The following is a 17,324-nucleotide window of genomic DNA, read 5'->3' as shown; positions in this document are numbered from 1 at the left end:
GGCAGACAGCCATGTCCTCTCATGCAATCCTGCCAGTGGGTGGTTGCTGAGTGTGTGTGCAGTGATACCTTTAGGTAACCTGTGTATTTAAACAAGCTAATTATGTCATTCGGTGTTTCTTATATGTGTGAGTGTGTTTGGTGTCATCCTAATTAGGCCTATTTAACAACATAAGATAAGATAACTTTTATTACGACATTAAAAGTTCTAGGTGCTATATCATATGCAAATGGACTTGCTTGAGTTTCTTTAAAACGTCAGCTTTCATCAGAGCGGCTTCTTCAACTCAAGCAGGTCCAGCTGCCCACAGTCTAGCACCTAGAATTACCATGACCTTGATGACTGAGAATCTTCACCAACACATTAAAAGTTAAATTCAAGAACAATAAAACTTACCCCTGCTCAAACCAATGCACTGATGGGTAAATTCACAAAAACATTGTGTGGCTGTTGCAGCTGCTAAACCTGCACCAATAAGACAAAAAAGTGTCATTCTCAGAGCAACCATAAAGGGTGAAATGCGCCCCTCTATCTGCACTGCCAACTACATAGCGTCTTGTTGCAACAGTGCTATTTGCAGATATTTAAACAAGGTAATATGCATATATTTGACACCAAATAGTCAGCTTTCTTTGCAAGTGAAGAAGAAACAGCCCGATTCAGAAAGATCACCTCACATAGCCACATGCAGAAATAGTGAAATATTAGCATCTTTAGAGAGTTGGTGGTAACTGAAGCACATTTATAATCGGTTGTCACACCCAGACTTTCCAGCGACGGTTGTAACAGTGATTGTAGCTAAGTGAAGGCATCGGCATGCCAGGCATGCCTCTGCACCTTGTCGTTCAGGACCTGTAGCTTGCACTCTGAGAAATTCACTTTTCTTCTCTCTGCTGTTGTTTTGCCTGCTGTGTTCTCAGCACAAAGGCAACATTAATACTTTGTCACATGGATAACTGCAATCAAACACAAAAAATTGCATTCAGCTGCAACACCTTATGGACGTGTTTGTACTGTAATATCACTGGTGCAATACTGTTGTGAATTGGACCTTTAGATGGGTAGCATTGGGTCATGAACTGTACTTTTAATGGTACCAGGTGAATTATGTTGGTATTACTGAGAACCTATTCATGTTAAATCAATCAGTGCCATGTTTTGGTACCTAAAAGCGCACCGGGATGAGAATGCTGGATTCAGAAAGGAGACAAGGAGACAGTAGCTCCGCAAAATGTCCTGAAGCAGGAAGCTGGCTACGGAGGTCCATTGGCTTCCCAGTGAGCCGTATTATCGCTGCTGCAATATCTGGTGTATTTTATTTGATTTTTTATTTCAGAAATAGCCTAGTTTCAGTTCTGTTTGTGATTGTGTTTTATGTACTAATCCCACATATTTTCCATTTGTGTCAAGACAGAGAGAGAGTGAGACACACACACAGACAGACACACGAGCAAGGAGCCAGACAGAGCCTTGAGCTCTATGTGTGATTAGAAAAGGGAAGAGGAGCAGACTCTTCTTGTCGACTCGGCTTCTTCCAATATTACATTGTTTTTATTGAAGTAACAGTAAAGTACCAATAAAAAAAAATACTATTCGTTCCTTCGTTGTGAATTGTGAAAACATGTGACAGTATCCAATAATCCACTGCGAGCTAGTTAGATGCTAAATGGTGCATTGAACTCACAAAGGTTTGAAATATCACCACAATTTATGTACCAGGTGATTCCACTCAGGTGGTCGTTGGCCACCAGTGATGCATCGCTTGAACTAGACCAATGAAAACGCCACTGCTGGATGTGAATAATGGAGGTCAGACTCTGCTGTTTGCTCTTGTTAGCAGCTGGGATGTGTTGTGAATGTTGTTGTATCATGACTGAAACATTTGTCACCTTTTGTTCACATGTATAGAAATACATTATTATTTTTTTTCATCTACAGAGCCTCACTTTTTTTTTGTCAGTGTACAGGCATGTATTTACCATTAGCATGCTGCACTGTTTGCCAGTTTTCCATAATGTGTTGAGGTGAAGCATCATGACTTGCTCTAGGGGGATCATTTCCCCAAATTTTAAACATATTGTAGTGTGACAGCAGCTACCTGGTGGTAAACCTGGAAATGTTTGCTGTTAAAATCAAGAGCTGCCCTAATGCACTAGGGCCACAATCAAGTGCTATTTTCATTGCCAATTCATCGGTTAATTATATATATTTTTGTCCATAAAATGTCAGAAAATACTGAAAAATGTCCAACAAAATGCCCTGAAATGTCTTGTTTTGTCCGACCAGTATTACAAATCCAAGGATGTTCAATTTACAAGAAAACAATACAAAAAATCCTCCCATATGAGAATCTGGAACCAGCCAATGAATGGCTTTTCTTTTGGTCTATATTAAGTAACGCTGTCTCAATTGAGGAGTAGGCAAAGGTTCAGCTTACAGGACTCATCTTCCCCAGCTACAACCAACACTCGAGTCTAAAAAACAGCTTATGTCTTTCATTTTCTAACACCCCCCCCTCCCCTTCTCTGTTTGTCTCCCGGCAGGCGTTCATGGAGGATGTCAAGTCTCGCGGGCCGTTCATCTACTCAGTCTTGGAGTCTGCCCAGGCCTTTCTGGCTCAGCATCCCTTCCAGGAGCCAGAGGAGACCCTGACCGATGGAAAAGGTCTGCTCCCTTCACACTCTGTGCCAAATGCTGCGCCAGCTAAAATATCATACTCACAACCTCCCCCCGCTAAGTTCATTTGGTAGGACCCATGCAGGTGGAATGTTCCATTAATAGTTATTAGCAGTGATCCGTCCTCTGGTGTCACGCTGGGTTTAGGGAAAGTGTCCGGGTCGGGACCAATTAGCTCCAGCTCACCCGCTCCACAGTACCATCTGCTCAGATCAATAAGACAGCAAGCTCTGCTCTTTCTCCACCAACACGTCCTCTTCATTCTGTTTTGCTCTCAGCACACGGCGCTCATCTGGGAAATACTGAAGCAATCTACCTGACTGTGCTCTCCTTGTGTGTCCAACTTGTTTTGCCCTCGGTCCTTCATTTCTCTGTCTTCCCTTGTTGGTGTACCATCCGTCTTCGATCATTGCACTTCTCATTGTCTGACCTCTAACCCCTGCTCTCCTCTCCACCCTGTTATTTCTCTGTCTGCTTTATTTTTTACTTCCTCCTTTGCACCTTTATGTTTTTACCCCTGCGTGGCCTTGTCTAACCTCTTCCACCCTCTGCAGAGGTGTCTCCACGCCGGCGAATCTTAAATGTGAGCCGCTCAGTGTGGAAGCAGGCGAACGTGGCCAGTGACCTGTGGGAGAAGCTGACGGCACGCTGTGTGGACCGCCATAGGTCAGACACTTTTTTTTTTTTAACATTGTGTGTGCAATGTCTTTGTGGTTCTTGCAGTGGTGGAAAGTAAATTTACTCTCATTCCAAGCGCAATTTTGAGTTACCTTGCAACTTTATTTCTAGAAAGTGACTAGCAACAAATTCAATATCTTATTTAAAACTGAGAAATCTGTTGTATTGTAATTCATTCTCATCCATGCTGCTTAGTAGCCTAATTAGACCATCCTTACACTGCAATATGAGCTCAACATTCAGTTTCTCTCTCTGTATCCGTCTGGAGTCAACTGCCGTCCCAAACACTTTCAGCCGGCGGGAGTACTCGCTTTGACAGAGAAACATCTTCAACCAATCGTGATGTTAGCACGAGCCTCTAACCCTACAAACACGTTGTCGGTTAGACAGTGACTGTCTCATTTAGCAACCAGCTGCCTGGATTGCAGAATCCCAGCTAACAGCATCCTCGCTGTCTGTCCGAAGTATTGTGAACAACGATCTGCATGGCTGTGATCATCAGCTCTGAAGCCTCTAGTATCTTCTCCAGCTTCAGCACAGTCAGTGATGAAACAACAATGAACATGGATAAGAAAAATGGCAAAAACATCTTTTCCTTTGAGAAACTCTGCGAGTGCATTCTCTTGCTGTTGTTTAATTGTTATCAACTCTATTGCTGAATTAACGTCACTCATTGCTGTGTTTATTCTACTAGTATTAGTGCTTGTTGCTGTGCGAGCCGCTGTTTCTGTTTTGCATGTCACGTCTTCAAGTACAATGCAGTCCCTGATTGGCTACTTATGTTGTTAATTATGGAGCGAATATCTGAATGGCCCTGACTGGATTGCAATATCTGGAAAGTGTTTGGAGTGGCAGAGAGTCCAGACTGATAAGCAGAGTGAAACAGAATTTTAAGCTAATTGAACGCTGCTTTCTGTGGGAGAGTAGTTGTAGTGAGTTCAGTACAGTACAGCTCTCACTCTGTGGATTGACGACACCAGAAAGTGGTATAAGCGCCACACCTCTCTTGCCATTGAAATGTTACGTTGAGGATTTCCTACTGAATCTACTCAGTGCAAAGTTTTCATGCTTCCATTATTCTATATGCAAATAAATGTGCAATGACGTCACCAATACGCAAAGCGTACGATGTCGTCTGGCAACATTTAGAGACAATCAGAGCTTGTGCGACTTTCATTGGAAAATAATGGCATCATTGGTGTTTAGCTGGAGCCCCGTGTAATCTCAGCTGTTCCACCAAAGAGAAATTTCATCTCTAAACTCTGTGTTATTGAATAATTGATCAAAGCCCAGAGGTAAAAAAATCCAAGATGTCAAATTTGAAAAGGCACACGTGTGTAGCAGAATGTTTTCTGTTTTTCATCTTTCCTCTTCTGTTAATCATCTCATGACCCTTCAGATTTATCCCCTCAGAGGGGACCGACCTTTATATTGACAACTACTCGTCTGAACTATGAAACTTTAAAACAGGCTCCACCTTAACCATCTACACCAGGGGCATCGGTGGATCAGTGGATAAAGCAGGCGCCCCATAAATGAAGGCAGTGTCCTTGCTGCGGTAGACACGGGTTCGATTCCTTCTCGCGGCCCTTTCCTGCATGTCATCCCCTCTCTCTCCCCCTTTCATGCTATCGATATGTCCTGTCTAATAAAGGCAAAATGCCAAAAAAAAATCTTTAAAAAAACCCAGCTACACCAGAAAATTGATACATCTGTAACACCAATCTGATAATATCATCAGCCACAGAAGCCATTTTCCTGCACGATGAGTACTTTTACTTTACTTTTTAAATTTTAAGTACATTTTGTTTCTCTGTACTTTTGCTTAGGATTTTGAATGCTGGACTTATGCTTAGCCAAAGTGGTTTATTTACTTAAATAAAGGATCTGAAAACGTATCCTGCATTTGCCCCTGTCAGTAATTTTAAAAGCACAGGGGAGATACTGAAGGTGATGGTGAATGGAAAGGAGTTTTCTGTTGAAAGTGATGATTATGCAAGTTTTGTAATCAAGGTCAGTGTTAGAAGCAGACTTTGAGTCAGATCTCTGTTCAGGATGGCAGCAATTTCATGTCCTCTGAAAGTCTTTCACTTCCAGTCCTAATGATTATTTTTAAAATAAATTAATAATGTAATGTCACTGTGTAGTTCATCAGGGAGTTCACTAAACTCCAAAGACTGTGTCCCCATGAAACTTTTGCCTGAAAGCAAAAATTTTGGAATTCAGAAATCGTTTTCTTCATGAATGAGAAACTGGATCATGCTTGAATATAAATGTTATTATATGCCCAAGGTCAATATTCAGCTGCTCAATGAAATGCAGTTGTAGACCCTTTATGCTGCACAAGGAAAAAAGAAAAAAAACCTAACAAAAAACAGCAGTGCACTCATGTAGTGGATTTTTTTTTTTTTTTTTTTTTTTTTTTTTTGCATCAGGAGGATTGCAAAAAAATCAGCAACACAAAGACTGGTGAATTCTCTGGTCAGATAATACAGCCAGCATCACTGGAGTGATTTTTCACCTGTTATTTGGTTTATTTAATCCAGGCCATGGGGAAAAAAATGATACATTGTTGTATTAATTAGTTTTGGTCCAGTTCCTGTTTTAACTGATTTTTTACAGACGAACCAAGAACAGAAACGTGGCATTACAAACACTGACAGTTAAGGGCTTATTTATGCCCAAGGCTAGAAACATAAATGGACACAGATGGACCTTCCGTCCATACTCTGTGTTCATTTTGTCCCTATTTGTGCACATTTTCTAAAACGTTATGGATTTGGACAAAAAGGAGCAGTACCACCGGAGGTCATGGAGGCAGTGTAACATAATTAAAGATGGATACGACTGTAAGACACAATGAAAACATTTAAAAATTGGCAAAAGAAAACAGATTGGTATATATAGCACATAGTGAAAAGAAAAAATCTGTACATATGTTGCAATCTTTTTAATGGCCTCACAGTCCAACGCAGTCTACATCTCATCTAAAAATTATATTATTATTACCTCCTCCACTGTTTTTGTTGAAACCTTTGACTCTGCCATCTGGTGCCATCTATTAGCTGTATCAGTGCTGTCATAAAGGATTCATGGAAGAATGCTGGCAGTGACGTTTACAACGTTTGAAATAGACGTACCTATTTTGTATGTAAAGGGAGGATAAATGAGCCTTAACCTGTAGATTTGACAGTTTTGGTGATTGTCCTCCTGCATCATCAGGATCAAATTCTGGTGATTGGCAGACGTTTATGCAGTAGTTTAATGCTTCTGGTGTGTGTATTTATTTTCTTTGGTATCACAAAGAGCTCACGAAGAAATGACTGATTACAAAGAATGTTTTTATTATTAGACTGCAAATTGACAGCCTGTTATGAATAATGACAGGTATGACAGGTGAAAACAGGGCTAAAAAGAGGTGTCTTGTACAGCAATGATTCAGAGCTGATTATTGTGTGATTGCTGTCAGGCACACATCACACTTAATAAACTGACAAAGTACACGCAGTTAGACTCAAGCACAGGATTTTTTCTAATCAGGGGATATACTGGCGCTGATGTGCATATGCATCTTCTTTGTTACCAAATGATATATGCACACATGCATACATACTCATTTGGTATGTACATATATAATATATGTATATGTGGCATTCAAGCTACAGATGAATTATAAGATAATTGTCAGATCAGTAGATGGATTTATCAGTAGTTCAGCTTTCATAAAATCCTGCTGTAGTTTTGTTGCTTTCACACCACAAATGAACCACACCAGAGTCCGCCTGGAAGTGGAGCGAGACCCATCCTTTTCAGGCGGTCTCAGCTCGGTTGTTTAAAACGCACCAGGATTTGATAGGCAGCCCAAATGAACCATACTGTGCAAACATTGTCTGAGTTTGTTTTTTTACTGGGCCAACCCAATAAGGTGTGAAAGCAGCCCTCGAAAAGTCAAGAGATTGAGGTTCTCTGATATGTAACGAAAAAGTCATGCATATTTGCTGGGAAATTATATCAAAAAATAAATTCTTATTATAAAAAATTATTCAAAAAATACGTTTTTCCATACAACACAAAAATGCTTGTAACTTTTCAAGCTGTTAAGTCAAGACTGTTGTTTTTCCCAGCGACTGTGTGTGTGAGTTGATCCATCGCAGGGTTCTGCTGCAATACATTACATGCAATACAATTACCATAACCTGATTACAAAATGCGGCAAATATAATCCATTACAGAAACAATTTGGAACGCACATTCATCAAGTTTTAGATCACTGGAAAATCAGAGCTCACCAGAATATTAAAATGTGTTTTCAAAGAAAGAGTTTCAATTATGAAATGATGGTATGGAATAATTTGCACACAGCTCTGCTGAGACGACAGTCTGTAAATTTGAATAAATGATGTGTTTGACTGCACGCTCGGTGGATTTTTATAGATTTTTTTTTTTCGCTTGCATTAGTTCCAAATTTTAATGGTGCAGGTAGTTAACTGTAATGAATTATGTTTTTAACAAAACCCCCAGACACATGGAGAGGACATTAGAGCGCCTACTCCAGATCCAGGCAGCGATGGAGGAGCTGGCAGTGGCCCTGGAGCAGGCGGAGGGGGTGAGAGACGCTTGGGAGCCTGTTGGAGACCTCTTCATCGACTCGCTTCAGGACCACATAGATGCCACCAAGGTAGACACAGAAAACCACACTCGGTTTTTCTTGTTATCTCCCTCATGCACACACTTGCACATGCAGACACATTATCATGAATCCCTGATATAAATGGCTTTTACCTGTGGAGTACAATAATTGTCTGCTTTGAGATAATCACCTCTGACGATCCCTGAAAAACGCACTTAAACACTTCGTAAACAAACATTAAAACAGTGGCTTTTTATCAAATAAGCACAGCAGTGGTATGTTACTCATACATAAGCGAGAGATGTGTTTTGCTTTGAAATGTTTGTTTTGATTGCCTGTGCACACGTCCCTGTCGGAGTAGCTGCGATCTGACAGCTGATGACAAGGACGCGGCTCTTCAGACTGACTCGGTGGGATGGCAGGGGTTACAAACCCCCAGTTGGAAAGATGTTGTTAAGCAAATGGCAGGTCATTGGTTCAGTCATTATGGAGTGCCGAGGTGCCGCTGCTGCCTGTAATTGTGTGGCGCTGTTCATTAGAAGTGAGGGCACTTCACAATAATCATGTCACTGTTTGGACTCCTGTCACAGCCAGCACATGTTCAGCACGGTCTTTAGGGCAAGCCTGTCAAGTAGACCTCATCTGTATGCCCTCACTCACTTACATTTACACACTCACACATAAAAGAGCACACACACATGGATGCGTGCAAATTAAACTCACATAAACCCACATTATGCACAATTCCATACACACATATAAGAATAATGCTGTGTTTGCACCAAACATGATGAAAATTACACAGCCTCCGTTGTTTACTTTCCCCATTAAAATCCCTATATATAAAACCTATATAAAACTTAAATTACTCAGAGCATTTTGCTAAGAAGCAACTCAACAAAAATATATTTTCAGGGCTTACCATGTAATGTTATTGCTTTGCTCACAAGTCTCCAAGTCCTCCAAGAAAGTTTTTTATTTTGTGTCTGTACAGTACTGACACTGAGTGTAGCTCTGCGTGTCCAGGCAGCCACATTGTTTATCCTTCGTTTCTGAATCTTGGTAACGTCAGGAGAATCTCAACTAGATCTCAGTGCTGATAGGCTATTATAACACAGCGTCATGTGAATTTATAGCTCAAGTTGAAAAATGTCAACTTGCACAATGAACATGAAGACCCTAAATCTATGTCTTCTATTCCAACGTGTCCATGACGCCACCCGGGGTGAATTTGCAGCCATTTGCATCTTGGCATTGACTTTGCATGTAAACCTGCCGCGCGAAACGCTCACATTGAGTTCAGTGTAAACACTATAAGGCTTATTTTCAATAGGTCTAAAAACAAAATGCTTCCGACAGCTTCCCAGAGTACCAAAGGGGCATTTTTATATATCTTGTTTTATCCAATCAACAGTCCAAAAGGCAAAGATATAAATTTGCTATCACATAAAAGTGGGAAAAACAGCAAACATTGATAGAAAAAAAAGACAAACTGTTCAAGAAGGCGATCCATTCTTCAACAGTTTCCAGTACAGAATCATTTCTTTTCAGCTAACTCACTGTTAAAATCAGTGTTGTTGTCCTTGAGATTGGTCTTAAAACCACTTTTTGAAGGTCTTGGTCAATTATCAGACGTGATCGCATTTCTACTCAGTTTTGTCTCAGAAAAAGAGGACTCGTGGTTTTATTTCAGGACCACAGCTATGTTGATATCACAAAATTGCCAGTGGAAAAAAACAGTGCTGAATAATATAATTAAGTTTATTTCAGCTCTTTAGTGTTTGTATGTATTTGTTTGCTCATATAAAACAAAGGAAAATTGCCACACATAAAATTCACTTCTGCAATGCCTTCTCATTATTTCTCATTGTGCACTTATACATACACACATATATACAGTAAAGCAATATAAGAGATGAATGAACAGAAATCTTGTTTTGTTTTCTGTGGGTGTTTATAGATATGTGGATTTTTCCTATCAATTTAGCGAACACCTGCCGTTTGCATGTTCCACATTTTATCAAGTGTGTCCTGCAGTGTGGGACTCACATTAGTCTTAGTCTTGACTTGGTCTCAGTCCATCAAAGTGTAAAAAATCTGTCCAAAACTGAAGAAGACTTCACTCAACGCTACAGTTTGCTGAACTCCAGTTGGCATTTGCTTATTAACTTGGTTTACTGTACCGTGCGTACATGAGAATGTGAGTAATCTTTATAGTAGTTATTATTCTCTTACTTTCAGTGAACATTGTAGCAGTATTTTGCTGTTTTATGTAGAGTATAGTGACAGTGTTTGAGTCGCTGTAATATTTTGACAGTCACATCATGCCAGTAACTATTGCAGAGGCTCTTTTCTGGCATTCCTTGTTTGCCTGATATCAGACAGAATTGTCAACTTCTCACCCTCCGTTGTCATCTTCAGTCTGCCTAACTGATTTCCATGGGGGTGGGAGATTTAATTTTCTGAAACCACCGCTTGAATCTAACGTCATTTTATGTCCATGCTGGTGCGTAGCCATGCCAACATTCCTGTTTTGCAGGGTTTTAAAGAGTGGAGCTGAGTGAAGTAAAAAAAAAAAAAGTGTTTACTAAGAAGACATAATGATTAAGAACAGAAACAATAGCAGCGTCTTTCTTGTCTGCAGCACTCACCGCTGTTGTTTACTTTTCGTAAATTGTCATGCACTGCTTGACATCAGCTTGACAAAGGATTTAGTCCCACCTGTGGCACCAATTGGCTCTGAGCTCATTGGTTGTTTTCTGTTTCATCCAAGAAACCACTGTTTCATGCGATGCCAGACAAATCGGTCAACTCAGTGGAGCGGGCAGTTTCCAAAGTCCAGACAATGTCCTTGTAATGCATATAATCCCCCAAAGTATTATTTATTAGTATGTTAATTAGTTACATATCTGCACCTTCATAATGTTATTTTTTTGTGTCATGGCAGTGCAATGAGCGCTTCAATGCATCGGCTAATGAATACAAGCTTTACTAAGAGTTTGCTCTGTGTTGACATTCCCTTACAGCTCTAAGGACTGTATTCTTCTCATTTATTCATCTTTGCATTTTTTATATTTAAATTGAATTACTCTTGCATTATGTATTTCATGCCATACTGTTTATGTTCATTTTCACTGCATATTATTAATGTCTGTACATGCTCCCCATTTATTTCCTTAATAGCCATGTTCACATCATAGGCATATTATGAAAAACCAACATTAAATGAGCTGCGTGCGTGTGCGTGCGTACACGCGTGCATGCGTGTTGTGGACTGGATTCACCACCACTGGATGCAACTACATCCATAGAGCCAGCACCTGAGGGTTCATTCATTCATCATTACTGAATTTGGTATTCAGCGAACCAACACCCATTTAATGTAAACAATGAATCAATTATCAAAATAGCTTCAGGTTGATAATATAAATGTTTCAGCTCCACACTAATAGAGTGCATTGACACACAGACAAACAAGTGTGCACCATCGCTCCCAGACTCCCATCATAACAGTGATGCATATTTTGCCATCTTATCATTTTTGTTGCCTCTCTCTTTTAAATTGTCCCTGCTGGTGTGTTAACACAGTCAGCATATTTGCAGATATCAGCGATTAATGTCCTGCCATCACACGAAGCTATTCTGGTGAATTTCACATCCACAGGGTTACAGATTACTCAAGCTGCAGCAGATCATCCATCACGGTAAACATGAAACCTTAATTTGATTTCAGCCGCATTCGTGTTTGAACATTATTTTAATATGCTGGATAATTTACATAAATCCAAACCCTGTCATTCAAACCGTGCTCTCGCCCTAAAAAACACGTGACTTCAAGAGGTCCTAAGGCTGAGTCTGTTAGAGTTCATGCCATGCAGCCTCCTAGTTGTGAATGCCTTATCGCACCTTTCACTCTCGATCTTTTTGGGATGTCTCCCCTTTGTAATGTCAAATAAAGACATCAGAGCTAAAAAAATAATTGTAAAAATGTGTTCTTTATTCTGGTTGTCCTTAGCCATATTGGCACAGGACTAACATTACCTGGGGACCTCTGATCATTTGCAATAGTTGCGGCTGTCATCCAGAGTCCTACTCACATGGGACTACTACTAAATACAGACTTTGCTTATCCCGTGTGAATGCACCACATGACACACAGATGTGTGAAGGTAATTAATAATGCTGCAGGGTCAGACAGAGGACAGTATCTGGATGGCATGTGAAAAACAAACAGTCCAACAAAATATCAGGATGTTAAAACAAAACATGCATGACAATATAATGCATTGGCAATGCTGCAGACGTTACAAAGAATGGAATACAATATATTTAGTAAAGATATTTTATTTGTATTATTTTATGTTTTTGGGTTTTTTTTAGTTATGTCCATTATTTGTCCCGATCACCTTTGTTTTTTCCTCGTGTGAAAGAGCTGTGTTGCAGCCGCTTGTAAATTCCATCGCATAGGTCAGTAAAAAGTTAAGATGTTTTAACTTTGAACAGCAATGGTATCTGCCCTTACCACTGCCAATATTCTCTGCCAGCCTCAACTAATTTTATTATCCTGCTCTCGTTCAATGAAATGATATCCACATTGTCATCTACCATCTCCCTGTTCCATGTGAATGCAACACAAATCACAAGGTTCCCTGGTAAAACTAGACTGTGTGACTCAGGCTTTTGTTGAACATTTGCTGTGGTAGAGGTACATTTTAATTTAGGTGTGTCAAAACATTTTACACAACAACTAGATAAAAGACAGGTTGCATACATACACTACACAGTGCTAAATGATAGGGACTCAGGCAACATAAATGGCAACCACATGCACACATAAGCTGCAGAGTGTACTGTTGTTCTGGTGTATTTTGAGTTAGACACTGTTTACTGTATAAATTCCACGTTTTCCTCATTGTTCACATATAAAATCTGTGGTTAACAAAAGGCTGGTGCTACTCAAATATCATTATACACTCTTTTCACTTTGATTTAAGTTTATATGTGGTTACTGCCAAATATTTTCCAGATATAACAGAGCTGACAGCATAACAGATCACATTTCTATTGATTTTTGTCACTTATTTAATTTGACTGTGTGTTTGCCTGTCTGATATTTTTCCAAATTTAATAGTTTTGTATTTCTGCTGTTTCTCTTTTCCATCCCTCTCTCTCTCTCTACTCCTTCTGCTCATCTCTCGTTCTCCTGCAGTTATTTAAGGAGGAGCTGACCCAAGTGAAGGAGGGCATGAAGCACATCAATGATCTGGCCCACCAGCTGGCTATCTCCGATGTCCATTTGTCGATGGAGAACGCCCGCGCCCTGGAGCATCTCAACAGCAGATGGAAAGTGCTTCAGGTAGAGTTCACTGCTGGGTCTGTGTTGCTTATTTGACAAAGTCAGCAGCAGATTTTCCTGCAGTAGGATTCAAGGGAGACATTAAAGAGTGATTTCGTGTATAATGTTTATTAATGCAAGTTAAGGGTTTATGTGACCCCAGGCCTCCAACTGCTTTATAGTTGGTCCTTTATCACTTTTTGAGCTTGTGAAGGGCAACATTGTGTTCAAGGGGATGGATAAAGAACCGTGTGTGTGCGTGTGTGTGTGTGCATAGCTTCATATCTGCATCAAATAACCAAAGATAAATTCTAAGATAAATGGGCAAAGACTGCCGTCAAACATAAACACAAATTGCAAAATGCACCTTGATATGACAAATAAAGTGTACAAATGTAACATTTCTGTAAATCCAATGTCAGGATTCATTCTGGCCACTCAGCTGATCCCACAATTCCTGGCCAGCCATTTACTTTTATTCATCTCAGTTCAATTAAAGTAACCTGACAAACTTACTTATAGTCTGTAACCCCGCACAGTGAAATGAAATGGAAAAAAGAAAAAATAGAAATGGTGGACAGTCACTTGTTTCAGTAAATAAAGTAAAAATTACTTTTAGTAAAAGGTGTTTAACCACATAAGGCAAAGTTATGAGGGGGTTGTGGTTTACAGAGCTGCATCTGAGCTGCTAAAACTGTTTTAAAAATGTCCAAATGTATATTTAGATAAACTTCTGTCCACATCAAATACCATAAGCCTTCACACACACCAATCTCATTATGGATCTCCCTAACAGCTGTTGTTTTTCAGCAGCTCGTCGCTCCTACGATTAGTTGAGCTCGCTATTTTTTTAATGAACGCAGTTAAAGGAGACAGAAAAACATTTACATGTGCTTCATTAGTCATAGAGTATAAAAAATGGTCTGAATATTTCACAGTCAACATGTAGAGTCGCTGTGAAGATCAGGTCTTTGGTATTTTCATGCTTTCTGAATAACAAGTTAAAGTGAAAAACACGACAGAAAGAAATGAATCAAGATTTGAACCCGTGCACTTACATTAAGAGGGCGATTCTTCAATGAATGAAAGGCATGTTCGCTTAAAGCCTTTTACACATGTCAAGGATAAAGTGCCTTGGAGTCACTGAACTGGACCTGCCCTCCCCTTGATGCTGAGCTGAATGTATGGATGCATTATCCAGAGAGCATTACTGTCATTTTACAGAGTGCAACTTTCAGGCTCAGGCTGCATTCACCATCAGCAGCCTGTGTAGTGCTCCTACAAGCACGACAACATCCACTTAAATGAGAACACCCTGTTCCCATTAGATGGCCTCCATGACACCTCCTGCACAGTTTCTCAGTCATGGCCTCATCATCATGATGTTTTAATTGCCGCCACTCCTTGTCTCTGTCTCGATCTCGTCTGATGATTTTCAACGTCACTTCAACAGTTCTTAGAAATTAATTGTCACTCTCCACTTTGCACTTTTTCTGCTCCCTGACTGTTTGTGGCTTTCATGTTTTTCCTCTGGCCCTGAAATAGCCCGCAGTGGCACAGTTCATGAGGAGGACAGAGCAGAACAGATCAGTACAGAATAGTGGTGGGTTTGATTTTTAAGTCAGTTTTTTTCTGCGCTCTGAGTGAAGCAAGTAAAATCTATTCCTTCAACTTAAAGCTGTTCTCCTTCAAGTGAAACCTTTTGGACTGTTTGCAGAAACTAATCACAGCTTGGCAGTCACATGTCGATGCCTTTCTTGGCATCTTGGCTCACGATTCCAATTTGGTCAATACTTTGTCTTTAGTGCTAAGTAGCACAAACTTTGTCAATTATTTTTTAGTTTAGTCTCGGCCTTAGTCCTGTGTCACATGTCTTTGTTAGTTTTTGTCAAATACTTAGCTTCATCCTGTTTTTTTGGTGAAATTTTAGTTGACTTAAAGTCATTTTAGTCCTATCTTACTTAAATGGTACTTTCTTAGTATATTTTTAATAAAGGTTTTGTAAATATTGACATTTTGGCCTTTTTTAGTCATGAGATTATATTGAACATTTCAATATCACCTTGATTATTTCTCCTGAGCTCTCCTCACTGTGCTTATTGTGTGCTGCCAGGGTAGTCCTGATTGGATGCATGCAGCGCTGGAATGTGAAATGCTGCATTAAAAAACAACAGTCTAACATTTTTCTTCCCTTTTTTGTAAACAAAAAAAAAAAAAGATTTTTATATTTAAATGCCCAGACACAGCAAATCAACATAAAAAAACTATCAGCGATGAAAGCCAAATTTTCCTTTGCCTCACATCGCCTGTGTCTCACCACCCAGAGTACAACCAGCTGCCAATCAGCACTTAGATTCTGCATCTGCGTGAGAGGAAATACCCATACCAGCAGGTGATGGTAGTCTATATTGTTCATTTAAAAAGATAAAGCGTAAGACCGTCATAATGCTAATTAGCCAGTATCGACCCAATCGAATGTTGAAAGAACAAAGCAGTGAAGCAGTGCACCAGAGAAAAACGACACACACCATCAGGAAAAGTTTCTGTTACAGAACTCAGTGGCTAAAGAAAAATAATCTGACATTATATGACAAGTTTGTTTCGATCTCACTCTCTCATCTCCTTTGTTTACTTTCCTCACTTCTTGTCCACTGGGCTGAACTGCCAATCAGAGTAAACTCGTTAATCGATCGGCTCTGCTGTCTCCGTCACCAAGTCAACATGCTGAATCGGCTGAAAAAAACCCTGATACAGATCGACTAGGATCAACAGAGTAGGACACACCGCGAAAAACACTGCGACTGATGCTCACAGACAGACCAACATTGGCCAGTCTTCATCTCGGTGTGTCAGGGCTGCATGTAGACAAAGTCACAGTTTGTTAATGACACTAGTGCCATGTTGTCACTGTCTCATCTCAGTCATAGAAAAAAAAGGATGTGAACTAACATGTTTATTAATAGTTTTCATGAATGAAATCAACTCTGGTTAGCATGCTAAAAATTGAGCCAAGATGGTAAACATGGTAAACAATTTATGTGCTTTACATCAATATCTTAATACTGTCAATATTGAATTGTGCAATGCTGATGTTAGCATTTAGCTCAAAGTGCTGCTGTGCCTACGTAAACCCCACACAGCTGCAAGCATAGCGACAGACTCTTACCCCGTGTCCCAGATCCAGCAGGTTTTTAGTATGTAGGGTGTTCACAGAATGAAAGTGAACTCAAACCAGACATCAGGAATGCTAAATATGGTCCATGTCTGTGCACTTGGTGCACACTATTCAACCATGATGCCAGCACAAAGGAAATGGAGGAGCAGCCGCCAGCTAAAAATATTAAAATAAATTGTGGGTGGTGGTGAAGCAGCTCCAAAAAAAAAAAAAATCTTGGAAAACAAAAGCTTTGGATCTTAGGAGAAATATGTTGATGACTCCTTTTGAAGTTGAATTGGCAGCAGCTTTCCAAAGTTGCAGCTTGACTGACAGCGGACTCTACACTTATTATTATCTTTTCTGTTCTGTATATATATAGATATGTCTGTATACCTACTGCTTAAATGTGTGGCGATTAGTATATACTATATACACTACAGAACAGGTGTGTAGTATGGATTTGGGACTCAGTTTGTGTTCTGTTAAAAGGCTCTCCTCCTGCATAAAGTTCTCATATTTATTTCTAGCTGTGATCCATTTTGGGATACTTGTTTGACCAAATGCATCAAGTTCAAGTGCTCTTTGTATGAAAGCCAGTGAGCCACTTCATATCCAACAGATGCAGCTGATCTGCAAGCTTTTTTTGAATGTGTGTGATGGAATCAGCTTGTATATAAATAGAAACATCTGTCAGTCTTATTTCTGTACACATCAGTAACATATCTTCTGCTTATTATAATGTGTCAATGTTTTTCTTTCACTGAGGTCATGACACACAGTGAAGTTTAAATAGTTGTTTAAAGCACTGAGATTTCAATGACACACTTTCAGGAGCCTGAATTATCAAG

The 17,324-nt window shown here is 39.8% G+C and overlaps 1 protein-coding gene across 1 annotated transcript in view; it reads left to right on the top strand.

Annotated features, from left to right (window-relative positions):
- drp2 (dystrophin related protein 2) overlaps positions 1–17,324 on the top strand; it is a 105,089-nt gene that overhangs the window by 35,597 nt on the left and 52,168 nt on the right. Inside the window, exons 4-7 of the mRNA XM_042493960.1 lie at positions 2,544–2,664; positions 3,231–3,342; positions 7,876–8,032; positions 13,194–13,340. Of these exons, the coding sequence (XP_042349894.1) occupies positions 2,544–2,664; positions 3,231–3,342; positions 7,876–8,032; positions 13,194–13,340 (537 nt within the window). The remainder of the gene's footprint in view (positions 1–2,543; positions 2,665–3,230; positions 3,343–7,875; positions 8,033–13,193; positions 13,341–17,324) is intronic.

Source organism: Plectropomus leopardus, chromosome 9 (genome assembly GCF_008729295.1).
Source record: "Plectropomus leopardus isolate mb chromosome 9, YSFRI_Pleo_2.0, whole genome shotgun sequence".
Lineage (NCBI taxonomy): Eukaryota > Metazoa > Chordata > Actinopteri > Perciformes > Serranidae > Plectropomus > Plectropomus leopardus.
The sequence above is the reverse complement of the archived record's forward strand: the minus strand, read 5'-3'. Positions and strand labels throughout refer to the sequence as shown.